This window comes from Xenopus laevis, chromosome 7L (genome assembly GCF_017654675.1).
Source record: "Xenopus laevis strain J_2021 chromosome 7L, Xenopus_laevis_v10.1, whole genome shotgun sequence".
NCBI lineage: Eukaryota > Metazoa > Chordata > Amphibia > Anura > Pipidae > Xenopus > Xenopus laevis.
The window spans coordinates 61041485-61061244 of record NC_054383.1 but is presented as its reverse complement, the minus strand read 5'-3'; the positions used below and the strand labels follow the sequence as shown (position 1 = coordinate 61061244).

Here is a 19760-nt window from a genome sequence, read left to right as displayed (position 1 = left end):
TTATAATCATTGGAACTTTTAGATTGATGAAATCATTCATATTTTGACACTATGTTCCTTTGACTGAGAGTCACTTTTATTATCGCTAATTTCATTTTAAGAAGTTTGAGTTGTATCCTTTTTTCTACATAATCAATGAAGATAGATGCCTCTTTTGGGTCACTGAAGTTTATAGCCCCCGAGGGCAAGAATATTTTGAGTCTGGCTTGATACATCAGAGAAAAGTTAATATCATCATCATTTATTTATATAGCGCTGTCAAGATACGCAGTGCTTTACTACAGTTATAGCAAACAGGACATAAATGGTGGATAACAAACAAGGATTACGAAGTACAATAGGGTTAGAAGGACCTAGAGATTAGAGTTTACAAACTAAAGGTTAGGGTACAATTGATACATTAGGATTATATAAACACTTTGTCATTTTTGATACAGCAATGATTAATTAAGGTACATCGAATAGGCCTCTTTAAATAGTTGGGTCTTTAAGGAGCGCTTGAAAGTTTGGAAAGAAGGAGAAAGTCTGACAGCTCGAGGCAGAGAGTTCCAGAGAAAAGCAGAAGCCTGAGAGAAGTCTTGTAGACGAGAATGGGCAGAAGTGATCAGAGGAGAAGTGAGGCAAGATCAGAAGCAGAGCGAAGGTTTCGTGAAGGAGTGTATTTGGAGATTAGAGATGAAATATAGGGAGGGGATTATTAAGGGCCTTGAATGTGAGTGTAAGTAATTTGAATTTGATTCTAGAAGAGATTGGGAGCCAGTGAAGGGACATGCATATGGGAGCAGCTGATGTTGAGCGCCAAACTAGATGAATGAGTCTAGCGGCCGCGTTTAGAACAGATTGGAGTTGTGAAAGGTGACTTGTTGGAATACCTGTGAGGAGTAAGTTGCAGTAATCAAGGCGGGAGATGATGAGAGACATCTATTGTCTGCCACATCCAATGCTGTTTTGGCACCTCTCCCTGGAAGGTATAATAACACATCAAAGCTCCAATTTTGTGTAGCGCTATAGTAAACTGACTTGTGCTAGGGCCGTTTACTCTACTTTCCTTGGTGGGCTGAGGCCACCGATGAGCTCTCTTTCTCAGGGGTAAACCCTCGCAGCGGGGTGGAGGCAAGGGTGTAGTTTAACTGTAACCTGATGTGATAGCACAATGATGGGCGCCAGTAGTTCTTTAACAGTTGAACCAAGAACAGTATTTATTGAACAATAGCACATAGATCATTTAGCATATTGATCCACAATGGAGTATAGAACATACACAGCAGCATAAAGGAAGCATATACTCACAGCACGTATAGGCTGAATCCCCACAGGCTAGGGAATATACAGCAGAGAGTAAGTTGACAGCATGTGATGGGTATTGCCCGGTTTTCAGGATATCTTCCAGTGGCAGACATGGGGAACTCCTGACATCCCTATCTCAACACTTGGTTCCTTACTCTGGGTCAGTTATACCCTGGGATCTTAATCCCTCTAATCTCCTCGGCGGAGCCTTGAGCTGCTCAACTAATTAACCTCTCTATCACTCCTAGAGCGATCTATAAAACGAGTATAGCTGTCTAATTACTAGGGCCAAGGCACCTAGGGTCAGCATCACCCATTCCCTTCCAGCCTGCTTGGTTGGGCTAAAGCAATGGACCCAGAGCACATGGTTCCTAAACCTTTTATACTCTGGCACAGTGCCACTAGTGTACACTGTGTGAATTGCAGGGGTTACATAATCACAAGGTCCCCATAAGGACCCACTGAGGTGTCCATATTACTAGGGATGTGCCTGTCTGTAAAGTGTAAGGGTGTCTAAGATTTTCACATATCTACATTCTCCCCCTGGTGAATTCCTTCCGTCCCGGCAAGGAACCTTTCAAAGAGCAAATACTGAAAATATAGCAGTTAAGGCAAGAAACCTTTTCAGACCAAAAATACATTGCACTTAGCTATATGTATTGCATTTCTATACCATTACCTTATAACCTCTTCGGGGTAACTCTCCTGAGTAACCCAGGTACAATGGCATAGCTGAAAAGAAACATATTAATAGCAACAGTTTCATTCATGGGCAGGTAAACTTTGTCAGTAAACACCTGCAAAAGAAGGTACAAGTTAGAAATACTGCATTTCAAACACATCAGTATTCTAGTCCATCAAATAGTCGAATCCCACTGTCCTTTTTTCAAATGCACTTAGGAGGGTAAAAGGGAAAAATTGGAGGAACCTACCAACGGGCAGGTGTTAACTAAACAGTCCTTGGACCTAACTCCAAGAGGAGTAAAAGAAGAAAAATCCTTCCCTGAAGAAAGTTCAATCACTTTGGAGGGACAGGAAAAATGTAACCAGACACACTCCCAATGGAGCATCATCAGTGGAAAAACAAACCACCACCCACCAGTAAACTCAGATCATATGAAGAAACCTGGCCTTGGTGTCTTCGTAAGGGATGTAGTACTTGGGATGGGGTTTGTCCACCCATTGTCCATCTCCCAAATAGACTTCTAGGTTGAAATACTTGGTGGGGTTGTACTTTCCACAAGGTAGGTATTGCCAATCTTGCTCACGCCTCACCTTGTCGGGGTTTGTGAGGCAACTGTGGTGCATCTTCTCCTTCCGTAGGATCTCGTCGATCAGCCAATTCTCATAAGATGCAGCCACCTTTTCGTACACCCACAGAGGAGCATAGGGCATGAAGTAACCCCAGGTTCGATGGACATGGAAGTTGATTACTCTCTGCACTCTGGAGACAGAAGTAAACACATTCGGATCTGCCCGTCCTGGCAGCACCCAGAAATCTTTTTCCTCCTCAGGGCCTATGATAGGAGGAGCAATGAAGCTGCGAGGCACTTCTGTAGGAGGACCTGGACCATGCTCAGCTTCTGGAGTCTCCTCATATTCTTCCCATCCTGGAACAGGTCCTAAGGGATTGTCATCCTTAGGCTTGGGGATAGCAGCCAGCAAATTCTTTTCCCTCTCCAGGGATATCTTTCCCCACTCATAGTGGTACAGCTCAGCCATCTGCGTGCTCTCTCCTGGCTCGCTAGGAGTTTGAGGCACAATCACTTTGGGGCATACAGGATTGGTTGGCTCACTCACCACAGACCTTTTACTTTAGCACCGAATCTGTGCAGGAACTTCCAGTATGGATTCATCAGCACTGTTCACACTTGATGACATCAACTTATCCAGTAGATCCTCATCATCCTCCAATATTGGAGGGTCTCGAATGGAAGGTGCTATGGGTGCAATCGGCCCCAATCGGTTAAAGGAAAACTTTCTCCAGTCCACGTCATGGCCTATGACTGGAGTTGGAGTAGGAACAGCAAGAGCTGTATAGATAGTGACAGTCAAATCCCCACAAGGCTTCGAATCACTGAGCAACACTCTGCGGGATGAAGTCTTTGACTCAGAAGAATTAGACCTCACATGAGGAGCGGCAGCTCCTGGAACAACCATAGGAGTTTTGGAAACTTGAGATTCAACCAGCGGGTTCTCTGTTCCAGAATTAGAAACATGCTGCAAGTATTCCTCCTCCGAGGATATAGAAACAGCGTCAGGCCTGCAAGCCACATCAACTTCAGGTGCATGCCACGCCCTTTCCAGACAGTCTTCTGGTAGCGGTTCTGGTACAGGCACACAACAAATGGGGGCCCCTATAGCAGAAGGGGTACACACTTCTCCCCCTGGTGCATCCAACACTGCGGTATACACAACCAAAGGTGTGGGCATCATGGCCATCAAAACATCACACAAGCCCTCAGGCTTCAACGGAGGGGTAGTGGAGCACACATCTGCCGTCCAGCCAGACGGAGTGTTTTCACTGACCGCAGCCGCGGTCACGGGCACATTTCCCTCAAGCGGAACCACTTCGATTAGGGAGGCACAATCTGAATTCAGCGAAGACTCACTAGGTGACTTATCTAGTACGGCTTCGGGTACGGGTACAAAGGCCGGCTCTAGCGCGGGCTCTGGGACCTTCTCTGGGACACCCCCGGGGCCTCCTCTATCTCTTGGTAGACAAGAATAGTTTTGCCGCTCACCTTGTCCCGTATCTTCTCCACCAATGGAGGTTGATCAGCCCGGTTGAATGGTCCCATCCATAAGCGGGCCTCGCATTGCGAACACACGCCATCCGGGTCCTCCAAGGCGTTGGGCGCTTCCATATCACACACGCCACAGGACGGAATCATCATTCCCCTTTCGCTCGGGGTAAAGGTACCCTGATACACATACTGCCGCTCGGGCTCCACCCGGGTAGTATCACAGGGCAAAGGCCCCATAGTAGGCTCCGGAACCTCCGGTTCAATAACAAATTCAGCCGCAGGCTCAACAACCGGTTCGGCAACGCACTCAGCAATTGGTTTGTCCACACACCTATCTGACTCAGCCGAGTCTAACAGCATGGAAACCAAACTCAATATGGCAGCGGTACTATCCTCCAGGGTGGGACGTCGCGCCATAGCTTGGGTAACACCCCCTTGAGATAATCTGGTACGCCCTTTTCTACTTTTTCGCGCGTTTCCCTTCTTAACCCATGCAGGGCGCCCTGGAGGATAGTACCGCTGCCATATTGAGTTTGGTTTCCATGCTGTTAGACTCGGCTGAGTCAGATACAGTAGGTGTGTGGTTGGCTCTGGAGGTTGCGCAACACAAAATTCCTTCACAGCAACTTTTCCTACACGAGGTGGTATAGGTGACGGTGAAGGTGGTGGTGTCGCAGGGCAACTGTCCACCAATGGTTCTGTTCCCAGGGCCAAACAAACAGGTTCCTCAGCTAGCAAAAAGTCATTAAAGTCTATGGCATCAGCAGCTAGGAATGGATTTAGCCCAGGGGTAGACATTTTAATTTCAGCGTACTCTGAGTCCTTGATGCTACAGCCCTTGTTCTCTTCCCATAGGCTGAAGCTATAGTAAGATCATCGGATCCTCACACTCAGAGGTCAAATTAAGCAATGATAGAGGAGGGGGACTGCATACAGGCTGGGCAGACTTAGGCAGGCTCTGATACCGGCACGGACACCCCTCTGCAGAGAATCCCATAGGGTACACCTTGGAAGGCCATGTATCACTGCTAGGTTCGGCAGGGACCCAATACAAGACCCGGACAAATCCTCTCTCATCAGACGGTTCTTGTGCAACATATTCAAAAGCATTAAATATGGGGTTGCTCCTTAAGGAATGATTCACAACATCTATAGGGCACCCCTCTGGGACATTATCCACTACAAACGTGTAGCCAGGATCCGCTCCCATTTCTAAGGACCAGTCCCACAAGGCTGCTTCAGACAGGGGAGCCATTATGCTTTTGCTGTGACCAAACTACGTGAGGGATACACGCTCACACTATAATCAGTAGGCACACCGCTCGGGGAATAAGAACTACAGACTTTCCCCGCCTAGGTGCCTTTTTCCTACTGAGTCCGCACACGCAGTGCCTGTCACACTAGGCCGTGTGTGATGTTACAGTTAAACCCTTTTCGAGCCCCACGTACCAGGCGCCAAAATGTAGCGCTATAGTAAACTGACTTGTGCTAGGGCCGTTTACTCTACTTTCCTTGGTGGGCTGAGACCACCGATGAGCTCTCTTTCTCAGGGGTAAGCCCTCTCAGCGGGGTGGAGGCAAGGGTGTAGTGTAACTGTAACCTGATGTGATAGCACAATGATGGGCGCCAGTAGTTCTTTAACAGTTGAACCAAGAACAATATTTATTGAACAATAGCAAATAGATCATTGAGCATATTGATCCTCAATGGAGTATAGAACATACACAGCAGCATAAAGGAAGCATATACTCACAGCACGTATAGGCTGAATCCCCACAGGCTAGGGAATATACAGCAGAGAGTAAGTTGACAGCATGTGATGGATATTGCCCGGTTTTCAGGATATCTTCCAGTGGCAGACTAGGGGAACTCCTGACATCCCTATCTCAACACTTGGTTCCTTACTCTGGGTCAGTAATACCCTGGGATCTTAATCCCTTTAATCTCCTCGGCGGAGCCTTGAGCTGCTCAACTAATTAACCTCTCTATCACTCCTAGAGCGATCTATAAAACGAGTATAGCTGTCTAATTACTAGGGCCAAGGCGCCTAGGGTCAGCATCACCCATTCCCTTCCAGCCTGCTTGGTTGGGCTAAAGCAATGGACCCAGAGCACATGGTTCCTAAACCTTTTATACTCTGGCACAGTGCCACTAGTGTACACTGTGTGAATTGCAGGGGTTACATAAGCACAAGGTCCCCATAAGGACTCACTGAGGTGTCCATATTACTAGGGATGTGCCTGTCTGTAAAGTGTAAGGGTGTCTAAGATTTTCACATCCCTACACTTGCTAATACAATCAACACCTAATTTAATGACATCATTGTGGATTATGATAAACAGATTATGCTGATTGGAGAAACATTCCAGAGGATATATAGCGAAGCAAGATCCTATGTACAATGTATTCTGAATTGAGATAGTCAGTTGGATGATGTATTCAAGAAAAACACAGCAAGTCCAGTTGAGTTGACTTATTTCTATAGATACACCATGACCTGGATGAATGAGAACTGGATGAATGAGAAAACGCCCATTGACTTTAATGCATTTGGACAAAAAAGACGCCATAGAAAAAGCCGATTGACTTTAATGCATTTGGACAAAAAAGTTGCCATAAAAAAATGCCCATTAACTTTAATGCATTTGGACAAAAAGTCGCCATAAGAAAAATGCCCATTGACTTTAATGACAAAAATGTCCCAGAGACAAAAAAAGTTGCCACAAGAAAAACTTCCATTGACTTTAATGCATTTGGAATGATAAAATTTTTTTTTGTGTTTTCATAAATTTTTTCAGCAAAACAGGACAGATTCACTCATCTTTGTAGAATGGGATAAAGTCTGCCCATCTATGGCCAGCTTTAGGCTGAGAGTCTATTGTATCATCTTGTATTTGACAAACAGTTGAATTCAACCAATTTCTTATCGTGGTTAATAAGATGTTTAGATGTTGCATTTATTTTAATTTGTAACTTGTCAATTGCTTTCTCTATTGTCCCTACTATGACAGGATTAATGAGTCTGGCTACTTCATTGTGGCTAGGGGGGGTCATTTACTCAATGTCCCTTTTCCTCATGTAAAGACTTTTCTTATCTTCTGCTCCTTTTCTCACGATTTCCCTAACAGTGGGAAGACAGAATAGTAGATCTGCAAATCTTGATTCTGGAGTGGGTTTCTGACAGTTCCGCAATTACTTCTGTCTCTGTAAATCAAGAAACCTCCTTCTTGTCTGTGCCTTCTTTGTGAGAAGGCACAAAACTTCTGCTTAAATGATCGCTTTTTTGGACTTACATGTTGGAAAAAGGGCCATGGGTATGGATATGGATTAGTTACAACAAAGCCTGAAGCCGGTGAGTATGATTCCTCAGTATCCACTGTGTGTTTAAAATGATCAGTGCACTGGCAAGTCTGCATGCTAATTAGGTAGTTATGTCCCTCAGATGAAAGCTTTCAGGGCTTTGATGAAAGCTTTTCAGGGCTTTGACTGGCATTTTCATCCTGCTGACTAGTCATTACTATGCTATTATAAGTGTATTTTATGCTTAACTCATCATGTGTAATTATAACTCTCCACTGCTCTACCTGCTTTTTGTTTCATTTCATTCATTCATTTCCTTTCCCATTCTATTAGGCTTTCATTACAACTGCATGGAGATTTCTACCCTCACCATATCAGTTTCTATTCTACCTCCACACACCTTTGGGATTTTTGTTGACTAGGAGCAACAAGGGCCAGATTTACATAGTGAGCGCCCCTAGGCCCACTGCCGTTCATTGTCCCCATTCCCTCCCTTTTATTCATGCAAATTTTCATCATTGGGACCGGAGCAATGTGGATTGGCACACAGGAATTTCTCTTTTGCTTTTTCAAAATGTGTCAGCATTCTATTTCCATAGACCAGGGGTGCCCAGACTTTGTTACCTTGGGATCTACTCTCGACACCTGGCCCCATCAGGAGATCTACCTTGATAAAAATAGTGGGCCATCTACAGTACGGCACAAGAACAAGTATCCCAAGGCCATAAAATGGTTATAATAAAAGGTTAATTTAAAGATGAGTAATCCCTTTTAAATCAATGAGGATAGTGATGTACTGTAATCTGCTGTAAGGTACCTGTGCCAAATATATCTAGTGCTCTGTCCGATGTGGGGCGCAGGGGTGCGCAGGCTTCTGGGCATCTTCGGCGTCTGGCGCCCACGTTCGCGTCTTTGCGCGGGCGCGCGTCCGTTTATTCGGACACGCGCGCGTCGCGACGGACGCGAGCGCGTCTCAACGGACGCGAGCGCGCTAATTGATGCTCTGCGTCAATCACGCTGTGGCGTCAGGTTTGGCGCCAAATCTGTCCCTTTAAATAGTCTTCAGCAAAAGCAAACGGTGTTTGGTTATTTCCTTGCTTGGACTCGTTCCTGTTTGTTCCTGTTTGCCTTTTGGATTTGCTTCTCTCGTTACCGACCTCGGCCTGACTTTGGATTTCGCTTGTCATCTGCTTGCCTACTGACTTCTGCCTGTTTACCATTTCGATAATCTTCTGCCTGCCTTTTGACCTCGGCCTGTCCCTCACTACGTCTTGTCTGCTGCCTGCCTATCGACCATCTGCCTGTTCTAAGACTACGACTTCGCTTCAACTTGCACTTGAATCATCCCTACGGGTTCAGTGAGCTGTACACTAAACAGCAGTTCTAACTGCTCTTCCTATATTGTCTCCAAAGAGCCTGACATCTGCATGATAAAACACTCTCCAGGGTAGTATCCACTGACTGCAACTATTGCAATGCTTACCCTTTAGCTGTGTATGTCTGTGTGTGTATATGTCTGTGTGTGTGTATGTCTGTGTGTGTGTGTATGTCTGTGTGTGTGTATGTCTGTGTGTGTGTATGTCTGTGTGTGTGTATGTCTGTGTGTGTGTGTTTCTGTGTGTATGTCTGTATGTGTGTCTGTGTATATCTGTGTGTATGTGTGTGTCTGTGTATGTGTGTGTCTGTGTATGTGTGTGTCTGTTTATGTCTGTGTGTGTGTCTGTGTGTGTGTATGTCTGTGTGTGTATGTCTGTGGGGGTGTCTGTGTGTGTTTGCATGCTTGCCTGGGCTGTTTTTTACTCCCAGTTGGCTCTGTATAATACAGTAATAATATAGCATGGGACAATACTGCTGCACAACTCAAACTACAACATGTCCTCCCACGGGCCCTGGCAAGTGCTGTGTTGTGTCTGCCCTAGCCTAAGTATGACCTGACCCCGATAGCTCATCTGCTAGGGAGCTGCAAATCACACATTTCTGGGGCAGCAGGGTGTCAGAACAGAGGATGAAGGAGACCGTGAGCGTCAAGAAGCCAGGTCAGTGACCTGGAAGAGTCGGATAGCACAGGTTCTGTTTGTGCAGCCGAGAAGGATGAGGGCTGCCCCCTCCTGGGCCTTCCGCTCACCTCCTGGCACAGAGGCCTAAGAATACACTTCTATCAGCATCTATAATATGTGCTCTAGTCCCCGTTCTTCCCCTCCCACACATTGCATACCAACAATGCGTCTCACAACAGCTGGCAGCACCTTGAGCCCATATGCTGGAGGCCCTGTTCATCTGGCTTTCACACTTGCATGGCAGCAGCTCGAGAGGAGTGGGAGGGGCAGAGCCAGGATGGAGGAGAGGTCCTAGAGCCAACCTAGAGCGAAGTTTCACGCATGCGCGCTGGAGAGAAGTATCGCGCATGCGCAGTCGAGCACGCACTGAGCCGGCGCCCGCCAGGTTGCCTAGGGCACCTGGCCCGGCTCTGATCACTGCCCTCATCTTTAACCTCCCCTCCTCTCTGGTCGGTCACAGTCTACCATGAACATTATGGGGATCTACTGGTAGACCGCGATCAACGTCCTGGGCACCCCTGCCATAGACTCTTAATAGCAAACATGCAGCTACACTTTGTTTCAAAGCTTAAATGGTTAAAATGCAACCAAACAGGCTGAGAACCAACTACCCCTCTTCTCCCCTGCTCCTACTTAACTTGCACCCTGAAGCATTGTCTTTGTTCAGGTGCAGGCAGATGAGGCGGATTTCATAGCTGAAACGCAACAATTTTGTATTTCACGTCGAAATCCACCCTGCCTGGAATGAGAAGGGGAGCAGCCGGCCAGCACAGAATCCGTATCATCTGGCCCTAGCCTTAGACAAAAGCCAGTGCAAGGCTCTCAATTTCCTTTATAATGCTTAAAAAATGCTCTCAAAATCAGGATGAATGTTAAGAAAGCTCAACACATACATTTGAATAAAATCACGTGTATGTATATTTTTATTTATATAGTGATAATTATGTACACAGCACTTTACATAACAAATACAGTAGCTTAGTGTCAAAAAGACAAGAGGATTGAGGTCTCTGCCCCGTAGAGCTAACAATCTATGTGGGGGGTAACCCTTTACTCACAAATAAGAGCGTATTAAGTGCTGTAGGTTACAGTGAGTGACACTGCAATGTAAATGCGAGTTCCAAGTTCTGGTGTTATGCAAGTGCTCCAAGAGGTATTCTTTGTAGTAAAGGAGGATTCGTTCTGGAGGTATTGAAGGATGGCATTCCAAATGCAAGGAGCAGCAAGATTGAAAGGTTAAAGGTGGAAATCAGCAGTACAAGGGTGCAACTCTGAGAGGAGGCAGGCACATGCAAACCCAGGCAGTGGAGTAGAAGCTCCAGAGCTAAAATAAGTGATGCTCTGGTTACATTTGAGCTAGTGCTCAGACAGCGCCGGTGATTTTTATTTGGCCTGCCCCTCCCTTACGTCACTTCTTGTGCAGTGTTGGCATCAGAACAAGCCGGCATGTACAGCTGTGTGCATCTGTGAGTTACAATTAAGGTGAAGTGACTGGATCTATGATCCAGTTGCAAAGCATTTGCATCCAAATTTGCACTAATTACAGGAGGTAGGACAGGGCCCCTATAACTATGTGGTCCCTAGACAAAGTGCCTAGGGTGCCTACTGGGTAATCCAGTCCTGCTCCTCCATGTTGAGCCACAGGAGGCAGTGCAGTTCATGTGTGAGTCTGTTCCTTCCCTACCCTTGTTCCCACATATTCTGACTCCCTGGATTTTGACTCTTATTATTTGGACATCTGCTTGTCTGATGCTTTTCCTGACCTTATGCCTGTTCACAGACTGTTTGCCAATTGTCAGCCACCACCACAAAGTAAATAGCTAGAAATATTGTAGCCCATTTAGGGCCGACATGGGATTAGGCGGGGCCCCCGCCTTCCAGCAGGTGTAGCCTAGCCTTGTACCTTAGCCTCCCCCAGCCAAGAACAATGGAGGGTCTTGCAGTGGCGGGAAAAGGAGGGGCTGGGGGGAGGAGACAAGGGGGGGCGTGCTGGTCTGGCAAGGTTCTTAAGGGGATGTACAGTTAAGGCAACTCAGACTTACTTATATTTGCAGTATTTGCATCAGGAAAGGATGCAGCCAGAAAAAGGATTCGTCGGCTGAAGAGGTTTTGTGACAATTGGGAGCTGGAGACCGCAGAAAGGATGGAAGGACCCAGACCAAAGAGGAAGGTAGTATTGGTTCCGCAGGTGGCGAGCTACAGGACCAGACCGGCGGGGAGAAGAGGCGGCGGAGCAGAACTAAAGCTTAACTAAAGAAGTAGGCTAGAAATAATGTACATTATGTTTTTGGATTCTGTACTAGCCCAAGGCAACCACAGCCCTTTAGCAGTAAATATCTGTGCCTTTGAAGATGCCCCAGTAGCTCCCCATCTTCTTTTCTGCTGATTCACTGCACATGCTCTGTGCTGCTGTCACTTAATGAGCTTAGGGACCAATGCACAATATATTGAATATATATCATATAAATGTTACAATACAAGGCTGATTAGTACTTAATACAGATAACCACTACATGGCAGCACAGAAACAGTATTAGCATCCAAATTTAAAAATCAGTCTTGTAGCATCAGCTTATAATGACAGGCCAACCTCATTTTCTGCTTGATCATTTATGACAACCCCTAAGCTTAGCTTCTCAACAGCTGCTAAGAGGCCACTGAGCATGTAAGTGTTGCAAACACTTTCTAAGATTGTGACACTCTGCAACAAGTTTGAAGTCCTGGATCATTGCTGCTATTGAGATGCTGAAACTTTAGGCTGGTGCAATACGTTCAGTATGTAAAATATGGCATTTTTAACCATATTCATTTTTAGGGTTTAGTTCTCCTTTAAGCATTATCTTAGCTTTTTGCAATTTATTATTAAATTTTTCTTTTCGGCCTTATCACACAAAGCCAAGATTACTGCCTCCAATATTTAAGATTTGTATGCCACAAACTTTAATATAGACTACTTAAATTAATACAATAATACAGTACATACAATAATATTTAATAAATAATCATGGTGTGATAAATTATCAAGTGCTGTGGTTCATTAAGAATGTTAAAATATTGTTGATAACAGAAGCTATACATTTGCAAACTGATACTATTACTGGCTTAAAGCAGTCTGAAAATAGCCAAAGTTCAACCAAGTAAGCAATGACAATGACATCAAAGATGAACCAGGGTACAAAAGTGATAATTTTATGAAAATGCACTAATGATCTGAATGTACTGAATACTTACACTGCAGCGTACAATCCTCCACAAGCTGAATGGATAAAACCTCTGACCATTGTATGGAGCATGAAAGTGGCAAACTGTCAAAAGACAAGTAACACAGATAAATATTGGAGAGGAAGAGTATATTCAGTAGTTTAACAACCAGGTGTGAGATTGCACCCGGGCCTGCACTCCCTATGTGGCCTGTTGGAGACACACAACAAGGGATTCAGAAACAGAAGGAGCATGCCACCAGTGATGTAACTACATATACAGCAGAACCCTTGATCTTGGGGTTCAGATGACCTCCCCAGCCTTTCTCCTCCCAGAAACAGGTAGCGAGCAGGCTGGGAGGGGCAGGGAGTAGGAACTTCACTGCCAGGCCCCTTCAAAGATTTCTTTGCAGGGGCACAGCACTTTCAAGTGCTTGTCACCACTGTGTGTATGGATTTAAAAGATTGTGTTTGATGGCCTATGTGTGGCTAGTTGGTGATATAGTTTATAATTATTGCTCAGGATATATTTCCTGCCTTAGTGTGTGGTAATGAGTATTAATTGGGGTCATATTTCCTCTAATTACAATTTCCCCAAACATTCTTTATATATTTAAATGTATTCAAACACCTGCCTGTCCAAAGTCTAATGCCAAAAAGCAACTATATACTATATGAAATGAGTCTTCTGATTGCTACTATAACAATTTCTAGTCTTTTATAACATTAAAACAAGCAAAACCAGTGTATTTGCTTCAGAAACACTACTATAATTTAAATACCTTTCATCTCTAAACGACTTGAATAGCTAGTTTACAACCGACTAACGCCATTACTCTCTGACAGTAACCTGCTGGATCCCTTGCAATCTGGATTTAGGCAACAACTGAAACTGCCCTAACCCGACTAACGAATGACAAAAACCCAACAACCACTTCTCACTACTAATACTTCTTGATCTCTCGTCTGCATTTGACACTGTGAATCATCCTCTCCTCCTCCAATCCCTCTATTCGCTTGGCCTTCATGACACGGCTCTATCCTGGTTCTCTTCTTACCTCACTAATCGTTCCTTCAGTGTCTCCTACAAAGGTGTATCTTCTTCTCCTCTACCTCTTTTTGGTTCCTCAAGGCTCTGTCCTGGGCCCCTTATTATTTTTTCTCTATACTTCCTCCCTCAGCAAACGAATCAACTTGTATGGTTTCCAATACCACCTTTATGCCGACAATACTCAGATCCATCTCTCCTCTCCTGATCTCAATCCAGAGCTCATCATTCGGTCTCCTCCTGCCTGTCTGCTATCTCTGCTTGGATGTCACAATGCTACCCTAAATTAAACTTCTCTAAAATGGAAATTGTTCTCTTTCCCCCAACTAACACCCGTAACATCCCAGAAGTACCTATCGTAGTTAGCAATTCCACCCGGTCTCCCAGGCCCAGTGCCTTGGGGTTATCCTAGATCAGTGCTGTCCAACTTCTGTTGTACCGAGGGCCAGAATTTTTCTGGCCTACATGATGGAGGGCCAGTGTTAACAGAACAGTGACATCAAAAAATTTAAGTGTTTTAAAATAATACAAATACAGTATAATGCAGTGTTGTCCTGCACTAGTAAGACTGGTATGTTTGCTTTAGAAACACTACTATTGTTTATATAAACAAGCGGCTAAAGTTACAGAGCTCTGTAGACATAATGGTGTTATCTGTTATCCACTATTTAACCTGTGCCATATGGTCTTTTTTCAATTCCCACCATTGCTACACAGCAACTTGTTTATATGAACTATAGTAGTGTTTTTGAAGCAAACAGATCAGTTTTAAAAGTGCATGGAAACAGTACATGATATTTTCATTACTTTAAAACACTTTCATTTTTTGCTGTTACTGTTCCTTTAATCATTCCCTGCTTTTAAACCACACCCACTTTAAATCACACATATGTAACCACAAGACCATGTCCACATTAATTGTAGCACACCAAAAAAATAAATGCTTCGTGCTCACTGCAGGGATATCACTTATCCCTCATATGTGAAAAAGTTAAGTCATATTAAGACATACCCTTAAATCCATATGCCTCCACCTCCCCTGTGGATAACATAGCACCCCCAGTACATGATTAAACACCTTAGGGTCCCCTAACAATTATTTTCAAATGCTAACAAGCCCCCAGAAAAAATACTAGGCTTTTTTTCCACAGGCCGAGTAGGGCACAAACAGGCAGAGCATGGCACACACAGGGAGCATATGAAAGGCAGAGTATGGCACACCCAAGAAGAATTTTTAAAGTTTACACATGTATGTATGTATGTATGTATGTATGTATGTATGTATGTATAACTATTTGTAAAGCGCTGTTAAGGAGCCACAGCGCTGTACAGTGCATAAAAGTACAATATATATAAAAGTATACACAGGGAAGACAAATCACATAATAAATATATACAGAATCATATTAGGACAAGGATCTTAAATGCTATGTGGTAAGAGCTGTAGTGGGAAGGAGGCTTGCGGGCCACCAGTTGGACTGCCCTGTCCTAAAGTATGCCCTGTTCTTCACTCATCATATCCAGTCACTTATGAAATCAGGTCACTTTGATCTAAGGAACATATCCAAAATACGATCATTTATCACCCAAGATGACGCGTCAGGCAATAAGATGATTGTATAAATAAAATATCCATTTTTTATCTACAAAACTTCGGTCTTATCCATACGCGAGTTACCAGTTTGTCCTGCACCTACTTTTACTTTTCGCAAACAGATTGTCCGCTCCCTTGAGCTGAGGGCCTAGGGCTGGAGCACCTGGACCACGTTTCTATTTTGGTGAATTATTCTACACGAATAATATTGTCTTATGCTTAAAATGTTTTTGACCCCCCAATCCCTACACTGATTTCTGCTACCTTTCAGAATAAAATTCAAACTAATGACCCTGACATTCAAAACACTTCATGTGTTTTTTTTGTAGTGCTGCTACATATACCTCCATTGTAACTTGAATTTGGCGCCGTATGCAAATTAATCATCGCTAGCATAACTTTGCTTTGCTTGGCGAATTAACGCTAGCGCAACTTCGCAACCTTACGCTTCCCCTGAGCGCAACTTCGGATTTTAGTGAATTTGCGTAGCGCTGGCGAAAATACGCCTGGCGAAGTGCGGTGAAGCGGACGCTGGCGCAACAACGAATCTTAGTGAATGTCCCACTTAGTCTCCATGGATCGTCCTGACCAATTGGAAGACCTGATTGCTCTTGCCATCAAAGTGGACACGCGACTCAGCGAGCACCAATCCGATAAGGAGCGTAGCAAAAGATTACTGCATGGCTCCATGCTTGCAGAGACCCCTCCTTCCTACTCCTGTCTCTCCCCCGGAGGAACCTATGCAGATTGCACCTCTCGGAACTAGAAAAGCTCTGGAGACGTTTGGCTGGTCTATGCCTATACTGTGTTTTTAAAGCTAATTTTGCCAATTGCTGTCCCTTGAAGGTGGGAGGATCTCCACACTCAGGTAGAACTGGGGAATTTTACCTGGGTGATATCGAGCCTGCACCCCGAAAAAACTCATCGATTTCTTTTGCCATTACAGATTCGGCTACCTGATAAGACTACCCATGTCTCTTTTCTTGATTTCGGGGCTGCAGGAAATTTCATGGACGCTGCTTTCGCCAAGTTTCTACAGATTCCCCTATTCTCCTTATCCAGTCTCCTGGCGAACATCCATTGAAGGTCGGATCCTTACACCGAGAGAAGTTATCTTTTCCCGTAATGAACTGTCCATCGGCTCCTTGTTGGTGTTGGGCTTACCCTGGTTTCATCTGCATAACCCCTCTATGATGAAATATTTACCTGCTAATCCCATTCACCGGGTGTCTCTAGCTGCAGTGGGTCTCCAGTCTTTTCCTGCAGTTTACAAAAACTTTTCTGATTTATTTTGCAAGAAATCTGCAGAAATTCTCCCTCCTCATCATTCCTATGACTGCCCCATCGAAATTCTTCCTGGTACCATGACCCCCAGAGATCGTACCTACCCACTGTCTCCTGCTGAGACTTTCGCAATGAAGGAATATATACGAGACAACCTCCAATGGGGATTCATTAGACCTTCTTCTTCTCCGGCAGGGGCAGAATTCTTCTTCGTGGAGAAGAAAGATGGCAGATTGCATCCCTGTATTGATTACAGGGGCCTCAACAAAATAACGGTTTAATACCGTTATCCTCTGCCTTTCATCTCCGAGCTCTTCGACCAACTCAGAGGGGCAAAGATCTTCACGAAGTTGTATCTACAAGGAGCTTACAACCTAATTCGCATCCGAGAGGGGGAAGAAGGGAAGACGGCATTCAACACCAGAGATGGGCATTACGAATACCTGGTAATGGGATGCGGCCTCTGCAACGCCCCAGCCGCCTTTCAAGGATTTGTGAATGACATCTTCAGAGACTGTTTGGGGCAATCTGTAGTTGTGTACTTGGACAACATTTTAATCTTCCCAAGAGACTAGGAAAGTCACCTAACAAAGGTGAAAGAAGTTCTCTCCCATCTGAGAGAGAATTCCCTTTTTGCCAAGCTGGAGAAGTGCGTAGTCGAGGTGCCTAAGATTCCATTTCAAGAGACTTTCAAGAGACTGAACCCTCGTCAAGTTCGGTGGGTACTCTTCGTCACATGATTCAATTTTGTCCTTACATACCACCCTGGCTCCAGGAATCAGAAGGCAGATGGATAGGATACTATGGTTTTAATTTGTTTGAAATAAAAGTTGAATTTTACCTACTACAAGAGGCGTCCGGAGTGCTTGCCAATTTCCTTCATACTTGAAAGCACACACACCGTTTGCTACGGGTTCGGGGGGATGCACCTGGACCACTTGAGACGTCGGGTGTGTGTTTTTCCCATTTTCCAGTAGTGGTTTCATATTGTACTTCACGCTCAAGTGTTGGACCTGGGGTTTTTACACCCAGGTCACTTTTGTTACAGGGTGAGAAAGGTTTTTTGTCACTCATCCGGCGAATATATATTCACCAAATATTTTATTTTAGGACTGTGCAGCTTTAAATTCCTTTGTCAATTAGATGCCCTATCCCGAAGCATTGTGCCTGAGGGTCGCATAAGTGAAGATAAAGAACCAATTGTTCGCACCACGAAAATCATTGCTTCCCTATTTCCACAACTGGCAAGCCAGATCCTGTCTGTCCAGTCCTCTGCTCCTGCTGATACCCCCATAGGTATGGTATACGTGCCACCTGAGTTCCACATACCCATCCTTCATCAAAGCCACTGTTCCAAGCAAGCTGGACATCCAGGTATCCAAAAGACCTTTGAGCTAGTCAGTCGACTCCTTTGGTGGCCAACCCTTCAGAAGGATGTGAAAGACTGTGCCATTTGTGCCTCTTCTAAGTCCAGTCATTCTCACCCTAGCAGTCTATTGCAACCTCTACCCATTCTTTCCCATCCTTAGACTCATTTAGCTATGGACTTTATTGTCAAACTACCACCTTCCAAGGGAACACTGTTAAATGGGTAGTTATTGATCGCTTCAGTATGATGGCACACTTTATCCCTCTTCATAAACTTCCCTCTGCCATTGAATTTGCTATATCTTCCAACTTCATGGCTTTCCAGCGGAGATTGTATCTGACAGAGGTTCTGATTTTGTGTCTAAGTTTTTGTGATCATTGTGTAAAAATCTGGGTATCGTTCTCCAATTTTCCTCTGCCTATCACCCTCAATTCAATGGGGCAGTGGAGAGGGTAAACCAAACCCTGGAACAGTTCCTGAGAAGTCATGCATCACTTTGTTAGGATGATTGGGCCAATCTACTCCCCTGGGCTGAGTTCCCTCATAACAACGCTTGTCATGCCTCCACTGGTAGATCACCCTTCTTGACTGTGTATGGGCAACATCCGCAAGCCTTCCCTCAAGACTTCCTCTTGTCTGATGTTCCAGCAGCCAATGATCCTGTAGCCCACATGTCTGCCATTTGGTCAGCTACCAAAGCCAATTTGGAGTTCCTTGAGTTTCTAAGTCAGCACCCTTCACCTCCAAATTGCTTTAACCTGGTGCACGTCCAACAGTGTCCACTTTCCATCCGTTCAGTCAAACCACATCAATTATTACCACATCAATTATTGACAGCACCAGTCAGTAGTTTCTTTTCTCAAAATGCCTTTATTAGGACATGGGCTTTGACCCCAAACATTTGGCAATGTTTCAGACCGTCCTCGCAGGGGCGATTCTAGCTATTATGCCGCCTCTTGAAGGGGCTTTGCTTATCAATACCTTCAGGTGAGGTGAGGTCACAAAGGCCCAAGCCTAAGATCTTAGGAGTGGCATGTCACCCAGCTGCAACCCAAGGAGCACTGGTGAAGCATATTCCTATATGCATAATCCCCATTGCTCTGGCACATGCGAGCATTTGAGCCTGCGTGGATGGGAGATGCGCTCGTGAGGCCACTGAACACTATGACCCAGCAGCCTAGGATGTCCAAGCCCAAAATTCAGACCTGGATAGCTGAAACAGTTTGAAGCACAGCCATCTTACTTTGTGTCAGAGCATGCTGAGATATGCCTACATTGTTTCTGTGTCACAAGGCAAAACATTGGAGTGGGTGTTTCCCCTCTGGGAAAAGAAAGCCCCCCTTGATTCCAACGCTTTTAGATAGTATTTGTTGCTCCAGACAGAGTGGGAATAGCCACTTTACATCTTCTATTGATTTGCCAGGAAATTCAAAAAGCCAGCCAATATGAAACTGAATTCCAAACTTCAGTATCTGAGACTGACTGGAATAAAGAGACGTATGTGTCTGTCAAACAACCTGAAAGACAATCAAGTGTCAATGGATTTCCTTGATCAGTTTGAAAGCTTAATCACTCTCAAAGTGAACACTCCGCTCCATAAATACCAGGTAGAAAAAGTAAATGACAGGTAATTTCAACCCATTCTGATTCCACAGAATGAAAGAGTTTATATGCCGAGGACTTCCCATCCCAGTCAGTTGAAATGAAGAAGCTGCACAGATGAGTAGTGAAACGTCTTCAATGATTACTCAGCAAGTCCAGTTGTTTTAGAATTACTTATACTAGACACATTTTCAGAAACTGTCCTTCTTAACAGGGAAACTTAAAAACCTAAGTGACTTAGAGGAGAATCACCTGGGAAGCATTGAATCCTC

The 19760-nt window shown here is 44.7% G+C and overlaps 1 protein-coding gene across 1 annotated transcript in view; it reads right to left on the bottom strand.

Annotated features, from left to right (window-relative positions):
- The window catches only part of slc43a1.L (solute carrier family 43 member 1 L homeolog), a gene marked incomplete at its 5' end in the record, with an annotated part of 502690 nt that overhangs the window by 36456 nt on the left and 446474 nt on the right, over positions 1 to 19760 (bottom strand). The window contains 1 exon segment of the mRNA NM_001094328.2: positions 12623 to 12696. Within this exon segment, the coding sequence (NP_001087797.1) occupies positions 12623 to 12696 (74 nt within the window).